Source organism: Cannabis sativa, chromosome 5 (assembly GCF_029168945.1).
Source record: "Cannabis sativa cultivar Pink pepper isolate KNU-18-1 chromosome 5, ASM2916894v1, whole genome shotgun sequence".
Lineage (NCBI taxonomy): Eukaryota > Viridiplantae > Streptophyta > Magnoliopsida > Rosales > Cannabaceae > Cannabis > Cannabis sativa.
In genome coordinates, this window is record NC_083605.1 from 68824350 (window position 1) to 68839551 (window position 15202).

The 15202-nt window shown below is 34.2% G+C and overlaps 2 protein-coding genes across 5 annotated transcripts; one reads left to right on the top strand and one right to left on the bottom strand.

Annotated features, from left to right (window-relative positions):
- Positions 1-621: 621 nt before the first annotated feature.
- On the top strand, positions 622-2667 carry LOC115716722 (3-isopropylmalate dehydratase small subunit 1). Its single transcript, XM_030645600.2, has 2 exons — positions 622-1627; positions 2369-2667. The coding sequence occupies exon 1, from the start codon at positions 836-838 to the stop codon at positions 1607-1609; it is 774 nt and encodes a 257-aa protein (XP_030501460.1). The 5' UTR covers positions 622-835; the 3' UTR covers positions 1610-1627; positions 2369-2667.
- Positions 2668-5867: 3200 nt separating this feature from the next.
- On the bottom strand, positions 5868-13016 carry LOC115718163 (E3 ubiquitin ligase PARAQUAT TOLERANCE 3). 4 transcript variants are annotated; one of them, XM_030647124.2, is made up of 14 exons: positions 11993-13016; positions 11331-11427; positions 10996-11077; positions 10719-10885; positions 10501-10583; positions 10166-10379; positions 9905-10053; positions 9565-9729; positions 9176-9475; positions 8947-8988; positions 8456-8816; positions 8121-8246; positions 7700-7778; positions 5868-6908 (listed from the first exon to the last, which is right to left on the bottom strand). In XM_030647124.2, exons 1-14 carry the CDS (start codon positions 12156-12158, stop codon positions 6135-6137), a joined length of 2805 nt encoding a protein of 934 aa, XP_030502984.2. In that variant the 5' UTR covers positions 12159-13016; the 3' UTR covers positions 5868-6134. The 4 variants fall into 4 exon arrangements, with proteins under 4 accessions (XP_030502984.2, XP_060972054.1, XP_060972053.1 ...); XM_061116071.1 differs by having other exon boundaries at positions 5868-6902; positions 11993-12994; XM_061116070.1 differs by having other exon boundaries at positions 5868-6902; positions 7700-7781; positions 11993-12993.
- Between the last annotated feature and the right edge of the window lie 2186 nt (positions 13017-15202).

Sequence of the window (15202 nt, forward strand, 5' to 3'; positions counted from 1 at the left end):
TTGACAAATGGCCTGGTGTGCTGAGTTTTGCTTATCTGATTGTGATTTTGTCTCGACTATTCATCTAGTTTTTCACAATAACTGAGAGCTATGAAGTTAGAAAACTCAAATTCACAACTTCATATTTTTACTTTTTCGACAAGGTGATTTACTCAGAAACTGGGTAGTTTCGAGTTTTCTGTTTCTGTAGAACAACAACATCTCTAAGAACTGATGACCAGCTTTGCGAGAATGTAATAGACTAAGTGATGTTGAAATATCACTTAGGCATCAAAAATTACATTCTTGACATGTTTTTCCACTCACTCAGTGCCATAACCGTGCTCATTGGAGGATCCATCTACATAAAGTTTCCAAGAAGGCCCAGTGTTTCCATGAGCTTTGGCACATCGGGCTTAGAAGAAGCAACATGGATACCCTGAACAACCTCCTTGACTGGAGGTTTGATCTCTTTTGGTACTGATATTGATGATTACAACGTACACAACTATAAAAAATATTAGACTAATTTTTTTTTTTTATCAAAAACTGAAATAGATAGGAATGTATCAATAAATTTTTCAAATAATTTTACATCAGTATATAATGAGGATACACTATTAGACTTGGCTTGTTTGATTTTGTAAATTTTCTTTATTTTTTTTTTTTTTTTTTTGAAACATTTGATTTTGTAAATTTGATGTTATATCTATAATTTTTTTTTTTTTTGTATGTGCATTGGAGTGTTTTTGCTGTTATATATAATCAACTGTTGTAGTTAAATTTCAACTTCAGCACCTTCCACAAAGTTGACACAGACACCACCACAGACAAGAATACACCCAAAAAATCCCAAATGGCAACACTGTCAGCTTCAATTTCCATCTCCCCAAACCCTAGCTTCACCTCCTCCCACAAACCCTCTCCTCTCTTCTCACCCCCTCACACTCTCAAAATTCCTGCCTTCGCCCAAAACCCCATTAAATCCTTAACCCTCCACTCCACGGACGCGCCTTCCCGCGCCTCTCTCGTCGTCCCACGCGCCGCCTCACAATCATCTTCATCCTCCAATAATGCCACCTCGTTCCACGGCCTCTGCTACGTTGTGGGCGACAACATCGACACAGACCAGATCATCCCTGCCGAGTACCTCACCCTGGTCCCGTCCAAACCCGCCGAGTACGAGAAGCTCGGATCCTACGCTTTAATCGGCCTCCCAGCGTCTTACGAAGCTCGGTTCGTGGAGCCGGGGGAGACCAAGTCGAAGTACTCCATCGTCATTGGCGGCGCCAACTTTGGCTGCGGCTCATCTAGGGAGCATGCGCCTGTGGCTCTAGGCGCAGCTGGGACGACAGCTGTGGTGGCTGAGTCGTATGCGAGAATCTTCTTCAGGAACTCTGTGGCCACCGGAGAAGTCTACCCGCTGGAATCGGAGGTGAGGATCTGCGAGGAGTGTAGGACTGGTGACGTTATCACGATCGAGCTTGGTGAGAGCCGTTTGATCAATCACACTACTGGAAAAGATTACACATTGAAGCCTATTGGGGATGCTGGGCCTGTTATCGAGGCTGGTGGCATTTTCGCTTACGCTAGAAAAGCTGGAATGATTCCTCAACAGCCTGCTGCTTAAATTTTATTCTTCTTTCAGGTATTTTTTTTCTTTTCCATATAGTTTTTGTTGGTTTTATTGGTCATTTTAAGGAAGAAAATGATATTGAAGGAAGAAAATGAGGGTGTGGAGTGTTGGAAATGGGGTGACTCTGTAAAAATGATTAATTTGTTCCAAGTGATTGTAAAGAAAATATTTTTGCCAATTGCCAAAAACTTATTTTCATATTTAATGTATCTATTGATTATCTCTGTTTTGTCCAGTGGTTTTTTGGGCTTTTATAGGCTGTAAGTCTCTTGTTCTGGGATTGCCTTGCTTTTAATGGTCGAATGATCATATACATATTGTGTGTTATGTGTATATATGCCTGTTTATATATTCATTGATTTTTGGGTTTGAAGTTGCTAAAGTCATTTGGTTTCACACTGCAATTTCCGTTTTATGATTTAAGGATTGGCCCGAAAACAAAACAAAAATTTGTGAAATTCAAACACTTTACTTTCCATGGTAGTTTGAATTCAGCTGTTTTTTGTTGTTTGCATTTATTAACTGTGCAAGTCATGATTATTGTTGTTACACAATAATTCATGATTGGAAATTCAAACTTTTTCTCTCAAGGGGGTCTGCATTTTCGGTTTTATATAGCTCAAGCTGTTGGATTTGTGCAAGATCGATATCTATGCCTATGCTTGTATCATTTTTGTTTTCTAGGCTTATCTCTAATCTATGCTTGTCTCATAATCTGCATGTGGGTTGATCAAATTTCATTGTTGTTTGCAGGGTTTTCATCATGGTATGAGTTGTAAGGGCCAATGAATAATATTGATTACCATAAATCTTTAGTATTTACAGCAAAGCTGATCATGGTCCTTGTTTTCTGAGTTTGGAAATAAACCATTGAATTGATTTTACCTATTTGATTAGGATATGTCCATTAGAACGGTCTATTTTCTTATTGTATTACTTTGTATTAGAATTTTCAGTTGTTTGATGTAGCTTGTTATGACTTAAGTTGGAGCAAGAAAAATTGAAGTTTGCTTACAGAACATATTTATATATATATGTGGTTGCTTTTGAAATTTGGACGATTTTCTCTAATGTTTCCGCTTTAGATTAACCGAACTTAGTCTAATCCACATCAACATAAGTTAGTAACCAAGTCAAATAATGAGATGTTATCAATTTTGAGGAGACTATTAATTTAACTTATTAGTTTTCTTTGATGACTAGTTTTTTAACACGTCCATCGAAACACTAAGCATTGGCTTACATAAATAAATAATACAAAAATATATGAAATTGAAAAATTAAAAAAAAAAAGGATAAATAAATTTGATAAAATTTCTATCAAAAAAATCATCGATGTTAGAAAAGTAAAGTTGTTGAAAAAGTCACTGATGCCAGAAAATTATTATTATCGGAAAAGTTATCGTCATTGGAAAAGTTATCGAAAAAGTTATTGTCGTGAGAAAAGTTATTGGAAAAGTCACTAGAAGTAGATGTCTCAGATAATAGAACTGGTTTTATAACATAATGAATAAAAATAAATAACATAGATTAACTCAAATTGGTTATAAATTAAAATAGAAACAATTCTATAACATAATGAATAAAAACAAGAACACGCAATAATTTAAACTGGTTATAATTAAAAATAGAATTGCTTATAACATAATGAATAAAAATAAATAACACAGAATAACTCAAATCAATTATAATTAAAGTAGAACTAGTTCTATCATATAATAAATAAAAACAAATAATACAAAATAACTTAAACCAGTTATAATTAAAATAGAATCGATTCTATAACATTGTTATAACGAATAAAAATAAATAATACAAAATAACTAAATTCAGTTATAATTAAAATAGAATCAATTTTATATTATAATGAATACAAACAAATACTACAAAATAACGCAAACTGTTTATAATTAAAAAAAAAATAGAGAGGGGGAAATCAATTCCAAAAATATTAATACATAAATTAAATAGAACCGATTTCATAACAAAATGAATAAAAACACACAAAATACAATAACTCATAATTGGTTTCAATTAAAAAATAACTCAAACCAATTCTAATTAAAAAAAAAAATCAAGGCTCAACAATAAAATAAGTACAAATATACAATACATACTAACTCCCGCTTATAATTAAAGAAAAAACTTTTGTTACTCTTGTTATTTTAACCTTTATCGGTTACCCTAACAAAAAAAAAAAAAAAAAAATGATGGATTGATTTATAATTAATGGTAACACAGCTACAAGAAACTAAGAAATAATCACGAAGAAATGAGGGTCAAATTCATAGAAGTTGTTGAATACAACATAATATTTTTAATAATAGTTGGTACTACCCACTTCCATTTGATACTTACTCAGCAATGTAAAAATACTTATTAATGTTAACTGTTAAATTTAGTATGCTCTAGTCAAATTTTATGATATTTTATATTTGTACAATTTGGCTAATTAGTAACCTTAGCTTTAATTTTAAATATGATATATATTTTGAAAATCCAATCAACAACACAGAATAAAATTTGATCCAAAAAATTTACACGAAAATTCAAACTAGACTAGATCAAGACAAAATTTGAAAAACAACGAAAGCTCCAAAATATGGTATGTCTAAGTTATTATGGAGAAAATATAAAATAGTAGGAGATAACTCAGCTTCATGGGAAAAGTTTCTCTCAGACTATTCACGACGTATAAGAAATGTTCTAGAAAAATTCTAAATTTATGAAAATAGTCACAATCAGGTCTAAGCTCCTAAAGCAAAGAAGAAAAACTCATCACTATTCAAAGAAACAGATACTGTAAGGGTCCTACTCCGTAAGACAAGTATTTTTGAGGATTCACAAGATTCATACATGAACCAAGAAATCAACTAAGATCCTTATCTCTTTCAGTACAATGGACTAGAATAAGAGATTGTTTATTCTGAATATGATGCATGTCCACTAGCTGGAAGTAATGAAGATGATGAACCATCAGGTTGGCACCCACTTTAGAAGGACTCCAATTATGACTCAGACTACAATGCTAATCACGAGCCAATTATCGACCGCTAATAAGTAGAACAAAGAGATTCCATATCTCGTGTAAGATAGCAAATAAGTGAAAAAATTCTTAATAGTCATGATGTTTGTACGAATTTTTTCTAAACGTTTATTTGTCAGTTTTTCAGTTTGTCCATTTGTTGTTAGATTGTCCTTTTCTCGGTTTGTCATTTTGTTGGTTTGTCCATTTATTGTCAGGTTGTCCTTTTCTATGTTTAGTTGTTTGTAGGAAATTTCTAGAAAGTTTCTTATTTTGTATCCTACCACATGTAAATTGTTATGTATAGAGCCATCATTTTCATTGTAATAAAGGGCATCAGGAAAAGCATTCTACTAAATAAAATTTTTAGTGTTCTTCTCTCAAAATGTTCTTCTAAATTTTCTTTAAGAGATTTTTGAAGTAGTGATAGTGTGCATTATGGGTCATACCGAAGAGATATTACTGTTATGAGTTAGGTTTCACTTGTAAAGGTAACTAAACAATCTATCTTTCATAATCGTAAGTTACGTTGTATAGTCGTAAGTCATGCTGATTCTTATAAGAATATTACTTAAGTTATCTTTATATTTGATGATTTTTGTAAGAACATTGCTTAAGTTATGTTTATATAAAAATAAATTTAGGTTGATTTTTGTTAATATTGAAGTGTTTATCTAAATTCTTAAGATGTATAATATTTTTTTATTTATTATTTGAATTTAATATTTAAAAATTAAAAACATGTGTATTCCTTAGATAACATTTTTGTAAAGGATAATTTAATCCATAAAAGTGTTCTAATTACACTGAAACAATATTTTTTTTTTTTAAAAAAAAAAAGAGTATGATGCAAAATAACATAATACAATGCAACAAAAAAAAAAATTATTAAAAGAAAATCAAACTATTTGATAAATTATTTATAAAAAATAAAATAAAAAAACTACACCGCTAAAGCAGTTACACTTGTTGGTTGGTGTAAAAATTTGTTACAATCCGTAGCAAACACTGATTCTAAACGTTTTTCATCCTAATCCCCATCCTAATCCCCAAAGATATATATGAATTAAGCCATGATGTAAAATTGTAATAAATAATGATAATCCAAACAAATCACCAATAACTAACATAATATAGAAAGATTAAGATAAACTTCAAACTTAAATCATCCAATAGAAAAAGTCACAAGCTTTATGGTTGAAATATCATTATAAAATTGGTTTCAACCAAAAAAAAAAAAATATATCATTATAATTGTTTCTTTTGCAAAAAAGAAAAACATTAATTAAAATATAAAAATGATACACAAGAAAATAATATTCCACATGTTCTCTCTACCAAACCCAAACCAACACAACAATCCCAACAATTTCATTTCCAATCGTGGCTTTGTTTATGGGTCTCTCTCTCAGTGTGAGATCATCAATGGCTGCAGTTGCCAATTGCTTTGGTTGGCTCAGTAGTCTTTTTACATCTACTACTCGTTCTTCTACCCTATCTGTGCTTGCTTCGCTCCCTATCCCTGGAACCTCTTGACGAGTGTTTAGGCTCCTCCAAATCCACCGACGCCGGAGGCGGCGAAGGCTCGTACCGAGAAGGCTTCCTTTTGAAATGCCTATCCTCATCACTAGACTCGTAATCCATAGAACCAGCTGATTTCCTTCCTCCACCACTAACCGCCGCCGCCGCTGCCTTCACCGACGAAGACGAAGACTTGTGGTGGTGATCCTCGTAGTACCCGTTCGACGACGCCGTTTTGTGATGTGTCGAAGAAACAGACGCACCACCACCACTACCTCCCGTATCTTTCGCCGGAGAAGAAGAAAGCTTACGCTTTTTCGAAACTTCTCCCTCCGGAAAGCTAATGCGAGAGAAAACGCTCGCCTTATTCTTGCGATCTAAAGCCGCCGCCGCCGCCTCTAAAGCAGCAGCTGAAGAGGCAGAAGCCGCCGCCGACGCCGAAGCCGAAGCTGAGGGTTTGGTTGAGGCTTCAGAGGTCGGCCTGCCAGAGGAACCCGATCGCCGGCGTTGTTGATAGTGGTGGTGGTGGTCACTTTCTCGATCGTGATAGTCATAGTCTCGGTCACGGTCATGGTCGCGGTCCCGGTCTCGTTCACGGTCGTGGTGTTGGTCGGACTTTCTCTTGGGTGGGCGTGGAGGTTCGATATCTCTGGGAGGTCTGTCAATGGAAGATCTCTCGGAACGGTGGCGGTGGGTATAGTCTGGTGGTGGTGGTGGTGGTGGTGATCTATCCACTGGTCTCTGCACCTAACCCAAATAAATCACAATAAACAAATTAAATAACTTTATTTATTTAACATTTTTTTTTTAAAAAAAAAACATTATTAATATAATAAAAAAAATGGTTATTAAATAGGTGGGACCCAAAACCAATAGAAGTTTTAAGTTTTGCACAAGCAAGCAGTCTTTTATTTTGATTTACTGGTTTGCTTTTTTTGATGATCAGTTTTATTGGTTTGTTGTTTGGGTTATAAGTTAAGAATCAAATTTGTATTTTTTTAATTTCAAAAGTTTGTCATGTGGCAAAACAAAATGTCAAAAACCTTTTTTTTTTTTTTGGAAAGAAATTTCATTTTAAAATATTATTTTTGGGCCACTAGGCAAAGGAAAAATGGAAATTCTAGCGTCAAACAGTTAGTTTGTGGTCATTAAGCTTTTGATGCAGTTAATCTTGAGAGGCCCAATAATTCACTAATAATTTTATGCACTTTTTTCTATCACATCTTCTAGTTTATACTTTATAGCTTAGGCATGATTTGAATCATTAGAAAAAATATAAAATTAAAATAAATTGAAAGTTTAAATAATAACCAAAAGACAAACGTCCCTACTATATTTAATTCTAAAGTTCTAGCTGCTGAAAAAACGAAATATCTTCTTTTTTTGGTAGGGAAAAGAGAGGTATTTCTTGCCAAATTGGTGTTCTTTAGCAACTTAGTGCCTTCTTGTGAAAAACTTGCTAAGAACCATAAATGTACCTGCTGCTGCTGCTGCAGTACACAAATAAAAGAAAAATTAGGACAAAATAAGAGACATACAGATTTGGGTTTCATTGGACCGGCACCGCCACGGCTGTTCACTTCTCGACCAAAATCCAGATCTTTGGAAAAATCCCTGCTGCTGCAAGACAATGAATCCACTATTAAATGCATACGACAAATGTTTAAATTAAGGATTTCAGCAATAAACAGACATAAATAACCCATGTCAGATTCAGTGTAGTGTGAGAGCTTAAAACTTGTGCAATGGTGCAAATTGCAACCTACAGCCATCTAATACTAGAGGGTAAGGCAATTTCTAATTCATATGAGAAAATAAAATCAGATCATAGAGTAGTCTAGTCTAAGTCCTTTTCCTGATACTAGCTAAAGGCAAACTCCACAGATAAGATAACATTTCATAAATTAGTCTAATAATGAAATGACAAATCAAAAAGAAAAACAAAAAATTTCAATTTACCTATCGCCCCGTCTCTCATTCTCACGTTTCCTCCTCAAGTCAGCTTTCCGTGCTTCAAATTCTTCTCTACTCATGAGAGGGTGGGGTGGTGCTAGATTCCTACCCATTCCAAAATCTGACAGATCCCTGTAAACGTCAAAAGATAACAATATCAGTAGCCGTTTGATTACCACAATGACTTGCATCGGAGAAAACAGCTCAAATCACAACGTTGATAACGAAAAACTTATTGAACAAAAAATATTGTCATCTAACACAATAATACCCATATATATATATATATAGATTTTAAAAAATAACATAACAAAATTCCAGTGTCTTCAACTCCTAAATACCTCTGAGGAGGAGCAACAGGGTACATACAACCCTGACCACCAAATGGATCTTGTTGAACAAAACCTGGACCAAATGGCATGTCTAAGGGTCCTATGTTATAACCCATATAAGGCATCTGCCCAGGCATCTGTCCAGGTATCTGTCCATGCATCTGTCCATGCATCTGTCCAGGCATTTGTCCAGGCATTTGTCCACCAAATGGGGTCATATATCCATCCATACTAGGTTGCATCCCACCCCAGTATGGATTATAAGCAGAAGGATTATAAGAGAGATTATAAGAAGGATTATAAGCAGAAGGCCCCATAGGCATCATATAATTATCAACTGGGAAATCTTGAGAAGCTTTCCACTGCAAATCTGCAAGTATAATTACTGTGTCAAAATAACTAAAGTATGAAATGAATATGATTATAGCAATATAGGATGTACAAATTACTAACAAACATAAGTGTGGGACTACAAAATCAGAGAAACACGAAACACGCACCATTAGCAGGCATACGGACTTTCTTCTTTTTCTTTTTCTTTCCTGTAATAAAAAGATATTAAAAATGTCAGCTGGTTAAAATGACACATATTTAATATCTTCTGTTGCATAATCACTTCCCATAATTCCCTTTATAATTGGCTGTCTTGGATAGATTTCAATTAACAATAATAAAAATTCATTGAATTATAATTTCCAGTCAATAAGAACTTTATGATTTGCACATTACCTGCCTCAACAGAAATTAGCTTCTGTTGCACTTCCTCCTCCACAAGTGGAGCACTGCACTGCGATGCTGGTTCCTTAACACTCACTGATTCATGAGTGGGTTCAGATACATCAGCTATTCTCGCAGTCTTCACCTTCTCTACTGTTTGCTGTGTAGCTATTATAGGCTTGGCCTCATCTGCTATGTACTCTACCTTTAAGGTTTCTTCCTTGACAGGTGATGGTCTATGTTCTCCCTTAGATGCAGCTGACATGGAAGGAGATGGATTTTTTGGCAGTGGGCAGCGTGCAGACTCCATGTCTTAAAAAGTTAAGAAACCAATCCAAATTAGTTGTAGAAACCACATTGCATTCTAGTCAAAATAAATACCAGATCACTTAGACACAAACCTTGTACTTGAAATGTACTCCCAGCATTATCAGCACTACTATTACCAGATTCCAATATACGGTTGATTGTATCCCTGAGCGTCTTATTGGGCAATAGATCATCTGCAAGTATATTTGTTGCCCCACAGACACACATTGACTTTGAGATAATATAGTCCCTGACACCTGAAGAAAATTTTAATGTGAGTTTAATGTGAGATAATATATTAGATGATTCGGGATGTTTAGTGATAATCCAAGGACGTATGCAATAAAGCACAGCTCAAAAAAGAAATATGGATTGAAAAAAAGAAGTGAATAGTATAATATTAAAATTAATGGAATTAAGATAGTAACTTACATTTATCACAGAAGCTCTTAAAGCAGCACTTGCTTGTCAAAACTGCATCTTTCATTACTTCCTTGCACAATGGACAATGTAGTTCGGGGGGTAGATCTCCAACAGATCGTGTAGATGGAAACCCTTCAATCTCTTTCTCAAAAGCAGCTCTAAGAAAATTAATAAATAAATATATACAGCTTTAACAACTCTTAGCAGTTAATCTCAAGGACTAAAGACTGAAAATCAATAAAGATTCTAATGATTTACTAAGTAACATACTCGTTTGGTCTCAACACAGCTACTGCACCACTTGGTAATGCATATGAGCCATCTGGGGTTGCCATCAGCATGGACTTAGGAATGCCAGTGGGCGGCTTCACCCTTTTGATGTCAAAGTTTGGATCACCGTTAGTAGGGCAGTGTTGAATAAAATGCCCTGGCACCTTGCACCTGTGACATATATAGCCCTGTGGAGGTGTTTTCCTCTCCATTCCTGCACAACCACAAACCAATGGCAAAAAAATATCAGCCTCATAATGCAAGGGACAGAAGAACAATAACTGAGCACTAGACTGTTAATAAAAATATGATAAACATTAGGAGCAGAGAATCACCAAAACCACGTCCACCCATCATTCTTCCCCCCATACCCCTGCCAAAACCTCTACCAGCACCACCAAATCCTTCAGGACCTTGTCTGCATCTCAGAATAGAGTTACAAATTAACAAAAACCGAGGAAATAATTCTGAATAAAAAAGGGTGATAATACATAAGATCAAGATTTTGTAAAATTAGTAGTGCAATCAAGAAAACTAATAAACAGAAATTCACCTTTGCCAATCCAAGGCTGGGGTATCAATCAAAGCCTGTAGCTTGCTCTCCTCGTCAGCTTTGTTGGTAGGGGTAGCTTCTGGAAGTACATGACTGGATTGAACTGGCACAACTTCTGGTATCTCATATAAATCGCCCCCCAGATCATCCCATTCCGAATCATCATGCTATAAAATCAATTTAGAACATTAATAGATGGAAAATTACCAATTGAAAATCATAGTGCAAGGATCTAATATCAATTCACATATTTAATACGAATGAGACTAAAGATTACATATTTCATGGCAGATGAATCAGCTACTGAGAAGCTAGTCTTTTCAGGTTCAAGTTCTTCCATCTTATCTTCCACCATTGGACTGCAGCAAAAAACATTTCCACATCACAAGGATAATATGCGTACCGCAACAAAAATCACAAAACAGTAATGGCTGGCTTTTATGCCAACAAACCACAACCTACAACTACATTCTAAAAAACTAACATAATTGATATATTGAGATACATGGCATCAATGCTGCTGATACTATGCTAATTGATTGACTGTACAGTGACAAACACGCTCTAAGAAATCAATAAGTAACCAACAGCTTAGAGGTTTTGAGATTATACTTTGGATCAGTAACAATGGGCATACGAGGCCGGCCTGGAACTCGACGAATTAAAACTGAAGTATTTTTTGGTATCAACATCCCTTCATCAATATACTCTGAAATTCCAAACAGAGAACACAGTCGATAATAACACAAATACATAGTTTAAAAGAAAAGAAGAGAACAAAAAGTTAGTAACCCCTCCCCATTCCCTCCAAAACCAATACAGAACTATGCCCTTGTCTTCCTTGGAAGTAGAACACAGACAAACCATCATCCAACAGCATTTCAAAATCGTGATCACCATGTAACCCCCTCTTAAATTGCGGCAATTCAACAAATTTTGGTTGAGCAAGATTTCTTATCATAAATTAATATTATTTTGCCCCATTATATTATAGTATATTATATATATATATATGTATACATCATTCATTGTGGAAGTTAGTCATGGAAGAATATGGCAATTGGAATAAAATTGAGGAGGTATCGGCAGTCATCTCTTCTATAACTCCTATACAACTACAGCAGCTCATATAATAATAATAATAAAGCAACTAAAAAAACCCCATTTCATTGACATTATGCTTAGGACATAACCTAACCACCTACGACTAGTATTTTTGTCTAAAGTTAACATATTTTATATGATAATAAAGTGATATCAAAATCTAAACCAACCTTCATTGGTCTGGGCGTTGGTGACCACAAGATCGAAATCAGTACCCCTTCCCAAATGCTTGTTTTCAAATATTTTTTCTTTCAAAGTACCAACTGAGATGAAGGGACCGTCCATAGCAATTGAATCATAATCTTTTGCACTCTTAAATTTATAATAGACCGCCATGATAAAAATAAATTCTTTTAATTTTCTAAGAGAAAAATATTATACCAAAACAGGAACAATCAAAAGCCCTGAAGCATATATCAATCAAAAGGCCTCTGAAAAAAAAAATATAAAGGCCTTGTATTGAAAAAAAAAAAATTAAAGGTACAAAAATTCAAACTCTTTTTTCCTCTTCTAATTTTTTTTTCAATTACTCAATAAAGGATCAAACATATCGAACCGCCAACGCGCAGAGCTCTTCACAAGGTCTTCGAAGACGAATCCTACAAAGGCTTTTCTCCGATGCAATTACACATGAATCTGGATAAAGTAACGAACATTCAATACAAGAGAATCAGTTCGTCAATGTGATCATCCACCGCCGATCATCACCAATCCGAGCAGAAAACCACCGATTTTATGGAGAACAAAAAAGCCCTCTTTAAGAGTAACGGAGAAGCTCAAACTCCCAAAACTTCAGGAAACACAATCGACCACGATCAGAAATCCACAGTTCCGAAAATCGATCCAAGTAGAAAACAACGCAGGTAGCAGATATCTGAACTTCGCGCGGAGTACTTCGATTCCTCTTCGAAAATCGCAAATAACACCTTCGAACTCGACGCACCTCAAGTTCAATCGAAGAAGTCGAGAAATTTGGCAGAGAAAGCTCGAAGAGAATAGAATCCTTCGACGAATCTCAAGCCCTGTTAGAGGATTGTAGAAGTAGAATGAGATCAAGAAATGTAGCTAGGGTTAGGGTTTGAAGACATTGGAGGAGAGAGAATTGCGAAGCAAATAGATTTCTTTTTCTGACGGATTATGAATGAAAGGCTAGCGCCTATAATTATTATTATTATTATTATTTATATATCGCGTGACCTGAATGAATCGTCCGTTAAGAGCATCTCCAAATAGACACTAAATTTGGTGTTACACTATCACCAAATTTGGTGTCAAAAATTATTTCTACTCCAACCATAACACCAAAAATTACACTAAAAAAAATATTTCTTATTATTATATTAATTTTTTAATAAACTAAAAAAATAATATCATATTAATTAACCAAAATTACTACAATTGTTATATTTAAATAAACTTACTAATGTGATTAAAGACAATTGTTATATAATAAATTTTTACTTAAATTATAATTAAAAGAAAAAAATAATTTATGATATTCACATTTAAATTTACACAAAAATAAATATTATAAGGTGCTTTTACAATGTATTCTTTTAAATAAAAGAGTCACGCAAAAGAAAGTTTGAATTTTATTTTCGGCATGTTAAATTTTTTTAAATTTTTTAAAATTTTGCAAGATGTTTTAAATAACTATAATGTACACGACCATAAAAAAAAAAAGACTAAACAAGTCTCCCGAATGCCGAAACAGGTAGGAGTAAATCAGTGCACCACTTTTAAAGAAGTGCTTTATTTTCGGCTTATTAAATTTTTCTAAATTTTTTTAAATTTTACAGGATGTCTTAAATAATTATAATATACACTACTATATAAAAAAAATAGACTAAAAAAGTTTGTCGGGTGCCGAAATAAATAGGTACATCACTTTTAAAAATGTGTATTAAAAAATTTCCCCAAAAATAATTCTTAATTTTACAAATATAATAATATAAATATATATAAATATTAATTAAAGTATTAAAAAAACTAAAAAAAAAAAAAAATGCCGTCGCTACAGTGCACGGCATATAAGCCGTGCACTGTAGATAAACCCTCATTTTGCAGTGATAATTGCTGCCTCCTTGGAGCATTAACTACTCCATTTTTCAAGTTTTGCTGCCTCCTTGGAGGTGCTCTAAAACATTACTCGCTTTTCCTTTTCACCCGCTGTATTTTTATTACAAAGGATTATTTTACATAAGTTTAGGTGCCGTTTGGTAACACTTTTGTTTTTTTAATTTTTTAATCACAAAATAAAAGTAAAATTTTTGTTTTTAAAAAATTTGTTTTTGAAAAACAAAAATGCGTTCTGTAACCACTTTTGTTTTTCAATTTTAAAAATAGAAAACAAAAGTGTGTTCTGTAAAGTTTATTTTTATTTTTATTTTTTGATTTTATTTAAGTCTGCCCAGTCCTGGCCTGATTCGGGTTCAAGTCAAAAGTCAGATTTAGCGCCAAGGCCGTAGGGAGGGAATTTGGGTCCGGGTCTGGTCCTAATCTAAAAGATTGATTAAGAAAAAAAACTGTTTAAAAAAATATTGAAAGTGATTCTTTTTGTTTTTAAAATTTTGATTTCTAATTATAAAATTGAAAAGTAAAAACAGTTTTATAGAACATGTTTTTGAAAAATATTTTCACTTTTCTACTTTTAAAAACAAAAAAACTGATTAAAAAAGTGTTACCAAACGCCACCTTAAATTTTAAATAAATATTTATATTTAATTTTTGATGATAAAAAATTTAATAACTTAAACCAATTAATAATTTGAAGTCTTATTGCTTCCATGTAAAGTTCATAAGTTGGGTAATAATTTGTGTGAGAAATACTTCATAGACCTTGCTTATGAATGTGAGATATCAGTATTCTTTTAAAAGAGAGCAGGAGTTGAGACAAGAGGATCCTGTTATAGTGAGATTTCTCTCACCTAGAAACTCGAGACCAGACCCCTCCTTGAAGGACACGTGTATCCAGACTTCCAGTGAAGGCTGAAATGTCCAGGAGAGGCTTCTCGAAGTTTAGACCTCGCCCAGGATAAAACCAGCGAGGTATCGCGGATGCGACTTAATTCACACCGCATAACCGTAATCCTCATCATACAGGGTAGACCCAACTCGCATATGTCAGAACATGTGCGAGTGCCTCCCTCTATACCTCCGCGGTTAGTATAGAGGCCAATGCCCTATGATGCAGTTTTGGTCCCAATGACCCAATAGCCCTAACGGACCAATGTAAGTTCGCATGTCCAGATGCTACCAACTTCAGCATGCGACGTCTGTAACGAGCGATCACCTAAGGACGCAGACGTTCCAAACGTACGTGCGACCCTACGAACTCAACAGACGGAACACGAACGGTCAACTCGCAGATGCGAAGGACG

Coding starts and splice junctions, on each gene's coding strand:
- LOC115716722 (XM_030645600.2), top strand. CDS start 836: ATGGCAACACTGTCAGCTTCAATTTCCATCTCCCCAAACCCTAGCTTC.
- LOC115718163 (XM_030647122.2), bottom strand. CDS start 12,158: ATGGCGGTCTATTATAAATTTAAGAGTGCAAAAGATTATGATTCAATT. Junction 10,886..10,995: donor ATTCATCTGCCATGAAATAT/GTAATCTTTAGT, acceptor TTGATTTTATAG/CATGATGATTCGGAATGGGA. Junction 8,989..9,175: donor GCTAATTTCTGTTGAGGCAG/GTAATGTGCAAA, acceptor TTTTTATTACAG/GAAAGAAAAAGAAAAAGAAG.